Below are 16,809 nucleotides of genomic sequence, written 5' to 3'. Positions count from 1 at the left end.
ACCTCAGGCTCATGATGGGCTCCCAATCAGTGGATTTAGGAAGAAATGTTTCTGTTCTTCTCAGTAATATGTTATTCTGGGATTCAGAAAGTAAAGCAGGTTAAAAAAGAATGAAAATATTATAGGATCCTGTAGAGAGATGTATACTACCTCAAGAACTTTCCTCTCTCTCTCTCTCTCTCTCTTTTTTGGCCACCCCATAGCATAAGGATTCCCCAGCCAGGAATCAGATCTGAGACTCTTTAACCCACTGTGCCCAGCTGGGCTGGGGATTGAACCTGTGTCCTGGCACTAGAGAGGCTGCCAATCCTGCTGCACCAAAATGGGAACTCCAAGAAATCGAGTTTTAGTAGTTCTCTTGTGGCAGGTTAAGGATCCTGTGTTGTCACTGCTGTGGCTTGGGTTGCTGCTGTGAGGTGAGTTTGAGCCCTGGCCTAGGAATATCCACATGGGGTGAGATATAGCCAAAAAAAAAAGGAACTTTTAAAAAAAATTCTACACTGACTTAATAATTAAACATACTATTTTGGGTGACTTTAAAATGTTTTCCTTATGGAAGAAATATATGAATATATCTTTACTTCAAAAACCAACCCAAATAACATAGACTATAGAATTGAATAGAATGAGGCCTCCCTTCACGCACCCCCCCCACCTCCACCTCATCCACTTCCCCTTGCAGAGGTGACCACTGTAAGAGCTTCATTACATTGATCCAGGCCTTTTACTGAGGATTTACTTGTATATATGAATATGTTTGTATTGTGTCAACAAAAACACAGTCATACTTCACAAGGTTCTGAAATTTATTTTTTCTACTTAAGAATATATTCTGTTTTTCTTTCTATGAAAATACATATAAACATGCCATGTTCTTTGCCATAGCCCCATTAATAGTCGAAAAGAGAGATGTAGAACAATTAATGCAACCATTAAGTTATATTGATGGGCATACGTTGCTATTGCGACAATGCCACAGTGAAAAAAAAGATAAATTATAGTGACTTCATTTGTCAGTTGAGTTCGGTGACAATATTACCAGTTGGTTTCCTCACACATTGACGAGTCTTACTTGCCTATCTGTATCTATCAATGAGAATTAATATTGGCAATGAGTCTACTGATACAAGCTAAGTTGCAATTCTCATTCCCTTGTCAGTAAGACAGGTTTGTAGCTGGAACTTGAACCCAACTGTGTGATTCCAGTGCCCATGTTTCCTTCATTTTTATAAGGTTCCCAGTTTTCAAACATATTTTTTTGTTCCTAAGTGTTGGTGCTTATAAAATCTTGCTTAAAATTGTATCTATAACTAGCTACTGTATACTATTAATTGAAATGACTATTTCTTTAGAAATTGTTGGTATTTTTAAAAAATCAGTGGGTTAAATCAAGATCTCACAACATAACAATACATTGGTATTCTTTGTGTAGACATAGTGCTATGCTTTCCTCTGGTTGGCAGATGGTGTCATTTGCAAATCCCCCTTTTAACAATAATATATTGCTTGAAGATACCACGAGCGAAATTTAAATTACTTTTAAATGAGAAAATATAACAAATGGAAGCTAATTAGAGTTATTCTTACAAAATAATTAAAAAGAAATAATAGAGGGTAGTGGACATATAACTGGCAGCACTTGCATAACACTGGAAGGGAATAAGCTAGTGAAAAGAGCCACACTTAAATACAATCCTGCTATAGTTGCTTGCATTTTCATCTCAGAGGAACAGCTAAACAAAACCCTAGACACCAGTTGGCTTCGTAGTAATACTTTGGTTCTTAGTGTTCAACTATTAAGATGATGTAGCTCACAGGTCATATCCACAAAAGGTTCTCCTAGATGCCTTTAAAGGGTCAAAGGAACAATCTTAAGATACAAGGGTCTGGGGGGTTCTTGTTCTGGCTCAGCAGGTTAAGAACCTGACATAGTGTCCGTGAGGATGGGGGTTTGATCCCTGGCCTTACTCAGTAGGTTAAAGATCCAGTGCTTTCTGCAAGCTGTGGTGTAGGTTATAGATGCAATTCAACCCCCTAGCTTGGGAACTTCCATATGCTGCAGCCCTAAAAAAGAGGAAAAGAAAAGAAAAAGAAAGAGATACAAGGATCATTAAGTTCCCCTGGCAAGGCATTCATGTACATACAATCTACAGAGGAATTTTAATACCTAACCAAGAGAGCAAAAGAATGACAAACTTACTCTCTCATTGTGCTGACTTTATGGAGCCCCAAACTTTATTTCCTCCCATCTATGAATTGATAAGGAAGGGGCACAATTATTGACCATCTCAATTAAGGACGTGGGAAGATGTGTAGGAAATGTTATATCATTGATTGACTGTTGGCCATAGAAGAGAATCACCCAGGTACGCATTAATTAATGGTGCCTCAGAAAGCATCTTCTCAGGATGTTGATAAAGCACATCGCAGGGGAGGAGTTTATCCTTATACTTTATGAGTAAAGCCAGCTTCTCCTTTTACTACTTAGCTCCTCCTTCAATTAAAAAAAAAATACATTCAGTATCAAATAAAACACCTTGAAAGCTTTTTCCCAGAGGTCTATTTAGACATTGCTTCTTCTGAAATAATTATATATAGAGTGATCAGATTTCAGATTTCCTAATTTAGAAAAGCTGCTACATGGTGACCTTTGGCTTTGGACAACAAGTAAGGGAACATCTGAGAATGATTTCTTGTTCTTTTTCATGGCATGTGCCAGCTATCTGTAGGCAAAATGTAAGGGGACACAGCTTTAACAAATTATTTTATTTCGTAACAGAAGCCTTGTACTACGCAAGTACGTTTCCAGCTGACATAAAAAGAAGATCCAGTCTCGGTCAATAAAAGAATACTTAAAAACATCTTTTTAGAGTGAGAATTGCTTCCCGCCCATGAAAACCAAAAGTCTCAACTCTGGCCAAATAAACGTCGTACTTCTTTTATTTAGAAGCTCTACATCAAATTCTAAAGTGACAGTTTGGAAAAGTATTAATGTATCTCAAGACTTAGGGCCAAATTATAAATGTCAATTATGGAACCACCAACCCAACTCTCCTCCTGCAACTTGGGTGAAGGGGAAAACAAGAAGGCTGAAAAGTGGGTTTCACTTACAATCCAAATTCTAACAGCTGTCCTTATCCTCTCAGACACTGGAGGAGGACTGAGGAAGAGAAGAACTTGGACAAAGGGTAACTAACAAGAACAAAGAATAAGAACAATAGAGGAGAAGGAAGAGAAAGAAAAAAAAAAAAAAGGAGAAACCTGCCAGGGTAATTCATCCACATCTGGACATGTGGTGTGTCTGTTCCCTGACTGAAGGCAGGGCTTCCTTTAGAGACCTGCAGACACATGGCTCTGTCCACCTAACTCTGCCTCTCCTCCCAGCTGGGTTCCATTCAATGGAGGGGACGCAAAAAGAAAAGCATTGCATCTTCTCAAATAATTATATATAGAGTGATCAGGTTTCAAAGACACACACTGAAAATCATAAACTTAATAAAATAGGAACAAGAGTTCCCATTCTGACTTAGCAGAAACCAGCCCGATGAGGTTCCATGAGGATGCGGTTTTGATCCCTGACCTCACTCAGTGGGTTAAGAATCTAGTGTGTGTGCAGCACTGGGAACTCTGTCTAGTCAATTATGATGGAACACATAATGTGAGTAAAAAAGAATGTGTATACATGTATGTGTAATTGGGTCACCATGCTGTGCAGTAGGAAAAAATATACATATAAAGAAATAAAAAATTTTTTAAAAAAATCTGGTGTTGCTGTGAGCAAAAATGTAGGTCACAGATGCGATTTGGATCTGGCATTGCTGTGGCTGTGGTGTAGGCTGGCAGCCACATCTCCGATTCAACCCCTAGCTAGGAACTTCCATGTACTGCACCTGTGGACTTAAAAAAAAAAGAAAAGAAATTACAAAGTCCAAAGAAATATTCACCAAGAAACCAAGAAGTAAGAATATATTTCAGGGAGTAGCTATATATTTCACTTTATATTAAAAAAAGTTACTTTTTTGAAAAAACCCTTTCCTCCTTCTTTTCTTCTTTGGTTCCTTCTTTTGTAAAACCACACATAACACAAAGCAAATAAGGTTTTATTGCATTTTTACTTAAAAAAGAAAGAAAAATGGATACTCCTAAGATTTGCAAGTTAGACAAAATCCTAAAAATATACTTTGCTCAGTAATGACAAAAAGTGAAGTGTTGGAGTTCCCGTCGTGGCGCAGTGGTTAACAAATCTGACTAGGAACCATGAGGTTGCAGGTTCGATCCCTGCCCTTGCTCAGTGGGTTAACGATCCAGCGTTGCCGTGAGCTGTGGTGTAGGTCGCAGATGCGGCTTGGATCCCGCGTTGCTGTGGCTCTGGCGTAGGCCAGTGGCTACAGCTCCAATTGGACCCCTAGCCTGGGAACCTCCATATGCTGCAGAAGCAGCCCTAGAAAAGGCAAAAAAAAAAAAAAAAGTGAAGTGTTATCTTAAAAGCTTGAATTTATCAATGTAGTTTAAATATATATATATACACACACATATATAATGCAATGATAGCGTTCTGTCTGATTTGATTAGATGGTGACAAAAGGGGAACGATGAAATATATAAAGTATTGGTCTTTATTTCTTGTTTTCTATAGTTCAAATGGAGTCACATATTGTTGGTGCTTTGCTATTACTAAGAGTATGTTGCTATTGAGGCTTTTTAGAATTTTTATGTAAAAAAGCATATTTTCTTTAAATTTTATTCATCTCGGCTAGTAAATTGAACCCAACAGGAATTTTCCTATTACATAGATGTGGGATCTGGCCCAAGAAAATCCTGGATGATGAACAAAAGATTATGATGGTCTTTGATTGGCCACTGAATTACCTCAAATACTCTGGAAAACAGTTTTTGTCCCATAATGTAGTACACCCAGCCCTCTAGATCCTTGGGTTGTATACCCTCAGATGCAAACAACTGCATTCTCAAAAATATTTTTTAAAACTCCTCAAAGTCCACAAAGCAAAACTTGAATTTGCTAGCAACTATTAATATCTCATTTACATTGTATGAGGTATTATAAGCCACCCAGAGATTATTTATAGTATGCAGGAAGATTGTGTAGGTTATATTCAAACACTTGGTCATTTTATACAAGGGACTTGAGCACCCATGAATTTTGCTATTCTGTGGTGGGGAAGGGTGTCCCAGAACCAGTCCCCCACAGGGATACCAAGGGACAACTGTATTTAACCCGCAATCAGTCAGGGTGTATCTGCAAGGTGCTGTGGCTGGAGGCCCCCATCTGGTTTATCATGATATCACAGTCAGAGCTCATATGATACTTTATACACATCACAGGGGAAAAATAAATATTTGTTGGATGAATGAGTCATTACTATTCCTAAAAGTAGTTAACTCTCAAAGAGGAAATGTCAGATAAAAGGTAAGTTAAAGTCATTTGAATACATTCTTGAATGTGAACACAGTTTACCTTGATCAAAGACAAAATTAAAAATACTTTCTCTTTTATTATCTAAAGGTTTTGCAGAATCAGGTATTGCAACTTCTCAGATATGCTTTTAAATGTGACTATTCTTTTTTTATTTACAGAAGATATGGGAAAACATGTACCCGTGGAAACATGACAGGAGAAACCGTATCATGTTTTCAATTTTTATTTTAGTAAATTTTACGATGAATTAATTCAGTAATTAAAGAAAGAAAATCTAATCTTTTCCAAACAGAGAACTGATTACACTGAACTTATTTATAGCTAACTTGCTGCCAATTGAGATGCCACAAAAAAAAAAGTCTGACTTTCTGGACAACCATTTTAATAGTTAATTTACAAATTGAAATTCTGATTTCATGCCAAGGTCACCATGAAAATTATTTATTGATGCTTAGCCCTCCATTCATCTGAGAGGACTCCCCTCACAAGCTCAGGTTCCCTGCTCTTCCAGTGCAGATGGGCAGGGTGCTGTAACACCACTTGACTGCACCTTTTACGAGATGGTAAGCTCATTCGAATCAGGAAATACCCCATGTTTAATACTGTATCTATAGGTCCAGCTTCCTTCAGATTAGCTGTTCCACCGTTATTTGGGACAGTCTCAATATCAAATCTATTGTTCTACAAGTTCAAGGTCATGGTGAAAATGACCCATTTAGAAGTACCTTAATAACTTGCCTTTTTTTTTTTTTTTCAAGATGACATCCCTCACATCTCCTCAAACTATAACCATTTACTTTAGCATATAATAAAGAACAGCATAATATAAATGGCATTTAATTACTAGCCAGTTTAATTTCTGTCATGGATAATGTAGCTCACCTTCGTTTGCATGCTCCCCTGCTCCCTAACCTTCAAAAAGATCAGGACGCAAGACATCTAAGTTCTAAATGCAGAACTGTCTCTACTTAAATGTAATACGATGATAAAGAAGTGGCCTCCCTAGGCCAGTACTTTTTTCCCTCTAACAAGGTAGTTGTAAAGATGCGAGTATAATGACTTGAGTCATAAGAGTTTTTCCCACTCTCCAGCCTTACCGACCTTGGTAGCATCGAGACTGCTGGGTACAACATGGACAGAAAAGTGGACCAAAGTCATCATAAATGAGTGAAGCGGTCAGGCGTCGGCACAGAGAGACACTCAACGACAGGTTGTTCCCATCACTCCTCGCCCTGCCACTGAGCACAGGGCACTTTCTATAGCAGTCAGGAATGGTGCACACCTCGGCAGGGTTGGAAAATTTTACCCACTCTGAGCATGCACAGGGTGTTCCTATGTGCTGACATAAAAGTGACACATTTTCTGCCTCAGATGATTCACCAGCCTTGGCAGGACGCAGACTGAGGCAAACTAGGGCATGTAGGCGGCTCCCACCTCCTAGGCTGACAATGGCACTCGCAGGCTGTTGGCATCCCCGTCTACTCGCATGGAGAGTACCATGTCTTCCACAGCAGGGCAATTTCCAGGCACCTGGACAGAAGTGATTGGTCTTCCTTCTGCTCTGATGTTCTCAGGTCTAATCACATCCCTGCCCCACATCCCTGGCCTATAGCAGAGAACAAACCTCCCAGAGCAGAACACTCATTATCACTCAGACTTGCATCCCCAGTTGGCTCTTGGCACAATTTCTAATTCTCCACTCCTCTACTCTCCTCTAAACATTTCAATGTGTCCTCTGAAACCCCAAATCTATAAACAGCAACTTTCCTCTACTCTCAATTCCTTCTTTAAATATTTTCTTCACCTTGCTATACCCAAATTTGAATGTAACCTGAACACATTGTTTTTGTGGTTATTTTTAACCAACCAAGTTGTTGTTTCCCTAGTGAGTGCTTTTAAATTTTCTTTTACACTCTATGTATCTTGGGGCCAGGAGGTGGGGATGAGTGTTCTTGACCTGTTTCGCATTTGTAATGCAGTTAGTCCCATTAAAAACCCTAACTCTGGGTATTCCCGTTGTGGCTCAGTGGATTAAGAACCCAACATAGTGTCCATGAGGAGGCAGGTTTGATCACTGGCCTTGCTCAGTGGGTTAAGGATCTGGCACTGACACAAGCTGTGGCGCAGGTCACAGATTGTGCCTCTGATCTGGCGTGGCTGTGGCTATGGTATAGGCCGGCAGCTGGAGCTCCAATTTGACCCCTAGCCCAGGAACTCCCATGTGCCACAGGTGCAGCCCTAAAAAGAAAGAGGAAAAAACAAAACAAAACAAAACAAAAAGCAATGAGGTCCTACTGTGTAGCACAGGGAACTATATCCAGTCTCTTGGGATAGACCATGGGTCACTCACTATGCTGTACAGCAGAAATTGACACAACACTGTAAACCAACTATACTCAAATTAAAATAGAATTTAAAAAAACTGGAAAAACCTAACTCCTATGCCACCCAAATAGGCCATACAGCAAATCTCCTCACTAGGATCATTTATCAAGTTTGGGTCACTCATTGAAAACAGTGGTATCTTCTCTGTCATTCTTCCGGGTGACATCAACATCTTGTGAATGACCCATCTAATACTCTGATGTCTTAATTCTTTGGCTTCATTACCGCTAACAGCCTTTCCCTATTCTCCTTTTCAGGCTCCCCTACATACACCAGTCCTAGTTTTCAACTTGGATACAACTATCTTACTCAGACTCTACCTGTGCACCCTTTCCATTTACAAAAACGCACAGCTCATCAATTCTACTACCTCCTAATGACTGCCACTGACCCTTCCACTTTTTCACTGCTCGCCACCAACCCCAGTTGGCTCTTGGCACATTTCCTTACATGACTTTAGCTATTCCCTATTTCCTTACATGACTTTAATTCCATGGTTCATCATTACAGTCACTGCCTTATATAAACAGTGCCAACTTCTTGGCCACCCCAGAAAGATCTTGACCCAGTTTCAACACAATTTACTGCCATTATCTACATCTGTATCCGAGCATCTAATGTTCCTGGAAGAAATCCCACAATGGGCCGACTGGTTCCACATCAGACTCAGAGCAGCAAACATCACAGAGCACTTAAAATTGCCAGGACATTCTTAAAGTCAACTTCCTACTCTTCAAAATGATGATTTAACACATTTTCTTCTCCCCTAAACTGTCCCAATTCCTTCCCCTGCTCATACTTAGCTGATGATTATACCTTTTACTTTATTGAGAAAATAGAGGCTATTAGACGAGGATTTCTCCCGTTCCTGTCACTGCATCTGTATCCATTCTTTCTGCCTTCCCTCCTTTCTCCATGGAGGAGGAGTTCCTTCTTTCACCAGAAACAAACTCACAGATTTTGCAGTCAAACTTATGGTTACCACAGGGGAAAACATGGGAGAAGGGGAGGAATAAGTTAGGAGGATGGGATGAACATATACACACTACTGTACATAAAAGAGATAATTAACAAGGACCAACAGACAACACAGGGAAATCTACTCAATAGTCAGTAATAACCTATATGGGAAAAAAGATTGAATATATGTAAATCTGAGTCAATTTACTGTACACATGAACCTAATACAACATTGTTAGTCAACCATGCTCCAATAAAAATAGATAAATAAATAGATAAATAAATAAATAAAGGCCAACTTCTCCACTTACCCTGTGTATCCCACTTTCCTTTGTTTCCTCTGGCATTTGATACTTGTAAGATATGATCTTTGTCTCATAACACACATCTTCTTTATTTTAGGCCCTTCTAATCAGTATGTAAAAACATGTTTATGAGTTTTATATTTTTAAAAAGTATATACATTTCCTTTGACCTCATATTCTCTCCAGCAACTCTCACTATTTCCAACCAAAAGCCCTTAAAATATTTGACTTTACTTTTTCTCCCACCAATCACACTTCAGCAAGCTCCCATTAGTCTACCAGGCTTCTCAAACTCCTCCTCAAGGCACCTACAAAATGCTACATGGCTAAATTCAAGGACAAGGTCTCTAGATTCAGTTGTTAGCCAGAGCTGATCTCATCTCTTCTTCTTGAAACATTCTATTCTGTTGGTCTCCACATCACTATTCTCCATGGATTTTATTTATATATTTATTGGACTTATTTGTTATTGTTATTTCCTCCAACACACTTTTTTTTTTCCACTGTACAGCATGGGCCCCAGTTACACATACGTGTATACATAATTTTTTCACCCATTGTTGTGCTGCGTTGTAAGTATCTAGACATAGTTCTCAGTGCTACACAGCAGGATCTCATTGCTTTTTTTTTGTTGTTTGTTTTTTTTTGTCTTTTTTTTTTTTTTTTTTTTTTGCTATTTCTTTGGGCTGCTCCTGCGGCATATGGAAGTTCCCAGGCTAGGGGTCGAATCGGAGCTGTAGCTGCCAGCCTACGCCGGAGTCACAGCAACGCGGGATCCGAGCAGCGTCTGCAACCTACACCACAGCTCAAGGCAACGCCGGATCGTTAACCCACTGAGCAAGGGCAGGGACCGAACCTGCAACCTCATGGTTCCTAGTCAGATTCGCCAACCACTGTGCCACGACGGGAACTCCAGGATCTCATTGTTTTAATTCCACTTTCTTAGTGACTCCATGGTCTTCTTTCCTTGTCCTTTCTCCTCTATTTGATCTCCAAAAAATGAAGTCTCTTGATAATCAGTCCTAGATTGTTCAGATTTTCTCACTTTATACTGTCTTAAACTTGTCTTTACTAAAGATAAAGGAAACTGGGCCTTTTATTGCCATGGAAAATTTATATATTTCAGCACATGTCTTTTTGTCAACTGTGATTTATAGTCTAGGCTGTAGATCCAATTCAGCCGTGTCCCTAGCATCTCCATTTTGATGTTGAACGTGAAGCATAACCACATCATGGCCAAATCTAAGTCTTAATTTCCACCTGATACTGCTGCCCCAGGCTAATCTCCACCATTTCAATAAATGATACCACCAGTCATCCAGTTTACTCAAATTAAGGAAATAAAGACTGTTCAAGTAGTTATTCCTTTTCTTCTCTCTTTTAAAATAAACAGGATCTACTGGTTCTGTCTCCAAAAATTATCAATAAGCTATGAATTATCATTTATTTCCACTGTTACCACCCTCATCTACAGGCACCTCAGTAGCCTAACTGACCTCCTCGCTTCTAGCCTGTTCCCCTGTTTTAATTTTCTAGAGAGATCTCTTAAAAATGGTAATTAGATAATATTGCTTCCCTGTTTAAAAAACTGGATGACCTTCCACTTTTCTTACAATAAACCCTCATATCTGTCTACAAGACCTCGCGAGATGTGGGCCCTGCCTACCTTTCTAAACAACTTGCTTAAGTTGCCTCTGCCCATTACTTTCTATCACCTCATTAGCTCCTTCCACTGCACTGTCAAAATTTGTACTTTGTTTGCCTGTTCAGGCAAAGGCCTTAAGTTTTCTAAGGGCAGGGACCTGCTCTCCTTTTCACCTCAGAGTTCCCAGCATTTAGCCCAGTAAAGAGCACTGAGTAGGCACTTAATAAATCTTTGCTTAATGAACAAAATGAATAAAGGAATGTGTGAGATCATCAAATTCCTGTTCAAAGTTCTCATTCATAATACACTCATTTATTACATGACCACGAAGCTGACAAAAGAAGCCTTACATGGTGAAATGGTGTTTTTCACCAGAAAAATACACTGATCTTGAATCTAGAACTAAACTGTAATTTAATCCAGAAGCCAATATGTCTCCAAAGATGTTTTAAGGACTGTTCTTTTCTCCATGATCTTTATTTAGCACAAGCAGAACTTGTGCATACTTCAGTTGCATTCCCAATGATTTCTTCAGCTAATTCTTCTACACGGTATCGACTGCAATGAGTGAATAAGCACTGAATAATCAGAAATGCTATATGCGAATTATTTCAAAATTAGAAAACTTTGTAGAACTTGTGCATACTTCAGTTGCTTTCCCAATGATTTCTTAATTCTTCTACATGGTATCAAATGCAATGAGTGAATTATCATTGAATATATAAATGTTATATATGATCTATTTCCAAATTAGAAGGCAAAACATTACACAGCAGTCCTGCAAAAGATAACTATGTTGTCAGTGCCCCTTATGTGGGACCACAGATGGCTAGTGCTCCAACGCTTGACTTAGAAATGGTGTATGTACCATCTCTGTCTGCCAAAACACATAACGCAAACAGACCTATGCAGACAAGACTGTGAAATAGGGGGAAAAGCTCAAATAACTTCCTACCTATATCCGATTTCTAGGTTCTCCCCCTCTCTAGACATCCAAATCCATGCAAAACCTTCTTTTGACCCTCTTTCTCCCTGTTAAAAATCTATCCTCAGGAAAAGATCTGGTAAATCATTCACCTGATATTATAAATGATAGGACAGCCAAATAGTTGACTTTTCCCTATTTGAACATTTAACATTATCTGGACATTTAGCAATAAATAAAGTTCCAATTGAGCAAAACAAAACAAAAAAAAATGAACAAACAAACAAAAAAATGAAGCTAACTAAAAAACCCCCACAAAACACAAAACAAAAAGTAACCTGTAACATGGAAGATTTTTGCATTTCTGACCTAGTTAGTAAGAGGTAGTCTTGAAGACAAGAGGGCTCCTTGTTAACATAAAATTTATATCAAGATTAAGGAAAACATCTCAGCTTGCTCACTGGGTCAGTTATGGTTCTAGACAGGTTTCAGGTTTTAGGGTAACTAGCTGAGGTCAGTTCCTTAACTCTCTATCATCAAGTTTGGTACTGTCAGTTCTTGGGGTAGAAACCTCTAAGTTATGCTCATGAGCTTGCTGAGGAACCAGAAGAGTAAGCTCCTTCTCTAAACACATTTTTGTGTTTTTACTAATGAGGGTTAGATGATACGTCCCTTTATAACTAGCACGAATTGCTCAAGGGTTTTCCACACACAAGGAACAAAATAAGGAATTAATGTTTATTTGCTACATGTGGAGTGAGGAAAATTAAAAACAGCAATACACCACTTTGCCCTATAATAACTGTCCTGCTGACTAACCACTATACATTTCCTTACATGGGAAGAAAGTGATGGATTTCATCTCAAAAGCATCATCATTTACAAAATTAAAAACAAATCTTACTGAGTGCCTTTATCAAAATTATAACATAAACATGATATATCTTAACAAAAAAAAACAACAAATAAATATTGAAACCTTGTCTCATATGTGCAGGATGCTGATCGAACAAAATGATGAGCTTAGCTTGTTAAAGCTAGTCGACAAAAAGGAACTGATATTATGATGAGCATTTATCATTTAAAAATTGTAATAGGAGGTACAAATGATTCAAAATTAGAGTGTATGAATATTTATTTTCCCTTGATCTAATTAAAGATTTGCCTGAATAATTACTGTCTGGGGGGAAATGCATATCAGTTAGATGCTATGCTTCAATAAATTTATATGCAAATCAAAAATCTAGAAGGTAGTAATGATAGCTTGTAACAAAGGATATTCTTGAATCTTAATTCCAAGGTTCCTTAGAATTTCTTAGAAAGGTTTTATCACTTCTATTAGAGTTCTTCTTCTGCGGCCTTTCCAATTTGTAATTTAGAAAGGTAGAGTCATCCCTAAAAGAGGGTAAGAAATATTTTTACATTCTTTAAATTTTTGGAATGCAATGGCTATGCATTTAATCTCCATCTCTGCCCTGTTTATCTCGACCTAAATTAAAATATAGCCTTAAGACTTTCAAAACATGCGTTTTTTTTAAATGTCAAAAACTGGAAATTTAATGCCCCATACATCAGTATTTCAAAGTTATTATCTCTGCTTTTCTCTCGCATTGAGCCTCATCTTTATAGAATTTGGACACACTCTTCAGAAAACACTCATTCTTTTGATTATTCTATCAGTCTAGAATGATGATGAGAGCTAGGCAATGGACAGCTTTCTAGTCACTTCTGGCATCTCTCCCAGTTGATACTAGTAGTGAAATAGTATGGTTGGAGAAATGCAGGATTCACCGCTGTCTTGGGTTGGGTTGCCCAGAGGCAGGTTCAGGTGCTTATGTCTTAACTGAGGGAGCATCCTTAGAAAAAAAGGGAGTAAGGGAAGCAGTTAGACCAGAAGGAGCTAAGCCTGATGTGGTCTCCATGAGAGTCTAGCTGCAGTGCGACTGCTTGGGGAACAATGGGTGCCAACCACACAGCCGAGGGTATTCCACCTTGAAGCAAGCGGGCTTCCTTCTTTATCCCTCTAATCAGTCAGTCACTTGGTGAAGAAGAGACATCTCCTTCAGGGGTAAGATAACTCCTGCTGTGCCAACAGCAGTTCCACAGAAGCAGACAGTGTGAGCTGTTAGCAGTCAGACCTTACAGCAGCTTCCTTGATGGGCTCACGGACAGGATAGCTGGGGATCTGAGCTGAACTCAATAGCTGAGATAGCTATGTCTTCCTTAGCCATAATATCTGTTCATCAGCATGAATTTGCTTCTGTAAAAGAAATAGCCAGACACTTTTTCTGCTTGAGCTTCCTAAATATTATTTTTTCTTCTGAAAATAGGCTGCTTAGTTGTATTTAATCATATAGGCAGCATCCCAAAGTGTTCCGCGTGGAATATATACCAAAGGGCTTTAGAAAGAGCCTTGAAAAAACCACTTTTTCTTCTCAAGAAACACTGTCAGCATAGGTTGAAAACTCTTCATTTAGGTGTTTGATATAAGAATCCATTTCTCTGAAACCTAACCATTTACTCATTTTAAATGCCCATGAAGTTTCAAGTTATTCGCCTTTCTAATTTTCAACACCATAGTTGCATGTTATAATTTACAGCTTCCCTTGATATAATATTGAAAACATAAGAGCCATAGAGAAATCATCACAGACTATTGAGTAAATTCCCTGCTGGTCTGAGATTTCCCTATTTCCTCAAAGTCAAATATGAGCAAAGAAGGGCAGTTTTGACAGCTCGAACCTTTTCAGATTCTCAAATACGTGTTATTACATTTCAGGTCTGAACAATTTGGGGGAGCAGATTTTAGGATGAATGTCTTGTCACACAACATGGAAATTGGTACTTTGGAAGCCTGATGACAATCTACAGCTGACATTTGGACAAAGGGCTTTCGCTGCGGCTTGATTTCACACAGTATATTCTAAATGCAAGACAATTACTCAATGTTTCCATGAAAATGGTCACTGATTAGTGGTCGAAAATTCAATTTATTTTGAAAGCAGCAACATCTCAGATCTAAAGGAAAGACACCCAAAGACCTTGATTAGCACTCATGTACCAGGGCTTCCGAATGTCTAGATGCTTAGCAATCAGTGATGTGGTCAATAGAGCACAAAACTACAGACTGAAGTTCAAAACGTTTACAGCCACATTCTTCAGTTTCCACATGGAAGAAATGGGTTAATTTCATCTAAGCCAACCTCCCTAAAGCTATAGTGTCGGCATCAAAATGTGAACTACTTAGAATAACATCCAGAATCTTTCAAAATGGAGCACTGGAAAATCAAATATCATGATATCACAAAGAGGTAGGAGCACCAGAAAAATCTTTAACAGGACAAATCCCTTTGCTGTAATGTATATTTAGTTAAAAAAAAAAATGTTTATACCATGGGAAAAAACTCCAAATCCTAGATAGCAATTGCAACAAAATTCCAGTATATTAAATAGTCTTTTAAAATGCTTTAGCACTTAATAAAATAACTTTCAAGATATTATGAAATAATCACAAAGTTGTCACTTCCTCTCCCCTATCCCTCACCCAACATACACACCCAGACACACTCTAATCCATCACCTATTTTCATTCTATGAATTGCACTGTTGCTGGAAGTCTATCCTGGTAGATTCTTTGAAATCACTCTGATGTCCTAGAAAGGGAATCTAGGAGTTTCCGCTGTGGCTCAGCGGTTAACATTCTGACTAGCACCCATGAGGAGTAGGTTCCATCCCTGGCCTTGCCCTAGCCTGGGAGCCTCCATATGCTGATGGTGCAGCCGTAGAAGGCACAAAAAAGAAAAAAAAATAGAAAGAAAGAAAGAAAGAAAGAAAGAAAGAAAGAAAGAAAGAAAGGAAGGAAGGAAGGAAGGAAGGAAGGAGAATCTGCCACACAACTGCTACCTTGTTCTTGGTGCATCTTTAACTAGAGATAAATCCAAATCAGAAAAGCATTGTGATAAGGTTGTCTTCCAATTTCTCAAAAAGTTTCTTCTATCTCTAGTGGTTTCTCATGACTCATTCCATTGTAAAAACATCAACTTCAGTATTTCTTATAATATGCAAGTAAATTTAATTGTAATAGGTGGAAAAGGAGGAACCACTAGGAGGGAAAGATAGTCTAGGGACCTCTCGCTTCTTTCCTACTGACTTCTGTATTCTTCTACCAGGCATTCACCTTTAGCCACAATAATGCTTCATGTATTGTATAGTGTGATGCAGATAAACATTTCCTCCTCAGGCCACAGCACGTTCATTGTCTTCTGTTGCAGATGTAGGGAAAACCAATCATTTGGCAAAGGAATAAAGGACGGAAACAGGCAAACAATGCACTGTGGAGAGGAAAGTAGACAGTCCCAACAAATGAATTTGCTGCCTCACAGCATCACGAAGGCTTTGATGTGTTTCAGTCTTTCCCAGTCTCTGCATGCAGGATACGAATTTATGCGAGTAAAATCTTTACGTTACTTACTCTTTTTGGTTAAACACAAATCCATGGTTATATTTAAGAGAAAACCAGTGAAGCCTTTTTTTTTTTTTTTTTAAGTCACAATTAGGACCAAGAATAGCACAATCATCCTATAAGTTAGAAATGTCTTTTCAAGTTTAATAACAATCAGCTGTATTACAAAAAGGTAATACAGCAATACTGACTTAAAACTTTCCAAAGGGATAAACATAAAGAGGAGTCTTTTTCAGCATCACTGAATGCTTTTCTGGGACAAATGTTCTGGGGACAGAAAGGAAAGGATAATGACATAAAATTAATACTCTAGCATTTTCCTAGGCAGAAGTATCTAAAGTCATTTCCTACAGATAGTAAATACAAAGCAAATGTAAATTTCAGCAACTCCCTCTGCTGCAGAAATTAACCTACCTAAACAGGTATCTTTTGATTTCAGCAGCACTGCAAATCACAGAGGCTAATGAAAGATCAAGTTCAGGTTAATAATATTTATCTCACTTACCATCCTCTTACAGCCATTCCTTAACAGTCAAATAGCACCATGAATTAAGGGTCAAGAGGATAAGTGATTCTAAAAATAAGTATCTCATTACCAACACTAATGACCCTGGGACTAGAAACCAATCTACGGTCTTTTCTCTATACACGATCAGATGACTGCTTTTAGGTGGAGGTAGGATTTGAATA

General features: G+C 38.5%; 1 protein-coding gene across 4 annotated transcripts in view; it reads right to left on the bottom strand.

Moving 5' to 3' along the window:
- The window catches only part of CHSY3 (chondroitin sulfate synthase 3), a 335,981-nt gene that overhangs the window by 132,952 nt on the left and 186,220 nt on the right, over nt 1-16,809 (bottom strand). Inside the window, exon 3 of one of the 4 annotated variants that reach the window (XM_085014520.1) lies at nt 3,760-3,897. The exons of the other annotated variants lie outside the window; for them this stretch is intronic. Coding sequence (XP_084870646.1) covers nt 3,868-3,897 — 30 coding nt within the window. The 3' untranslated portion in view covers nt 3,760-3,867. Of the gene's footprint in view, nt 1-3,759; nt 3,898-16,809 lie in introns of those variants that run through there. 4 annotated transcript variants of the gene reach the window in all.

Source organism: Sus scrofa, chromosome 2 (assembly GCF_054392235.1).
Source record: "Sus scrofa isolate SSC_HxYL_T2T_F1_AM1 chromosome 2, Sscrofa_HxYL_maternal_Yorkshire_Landrace_v2.0, whole genome shotgun sequence".
Taxonomy (NCBI): Eukaryota; Metazoa; Chordata; class Mammalia; order Artiodactyla; family Suidae; genus Sus; species Sus scrofa.
Note: the sequence above shows the minus strand (reverse complement) of the source record. Positions and strands in the feature narration are given on the sequence as shown.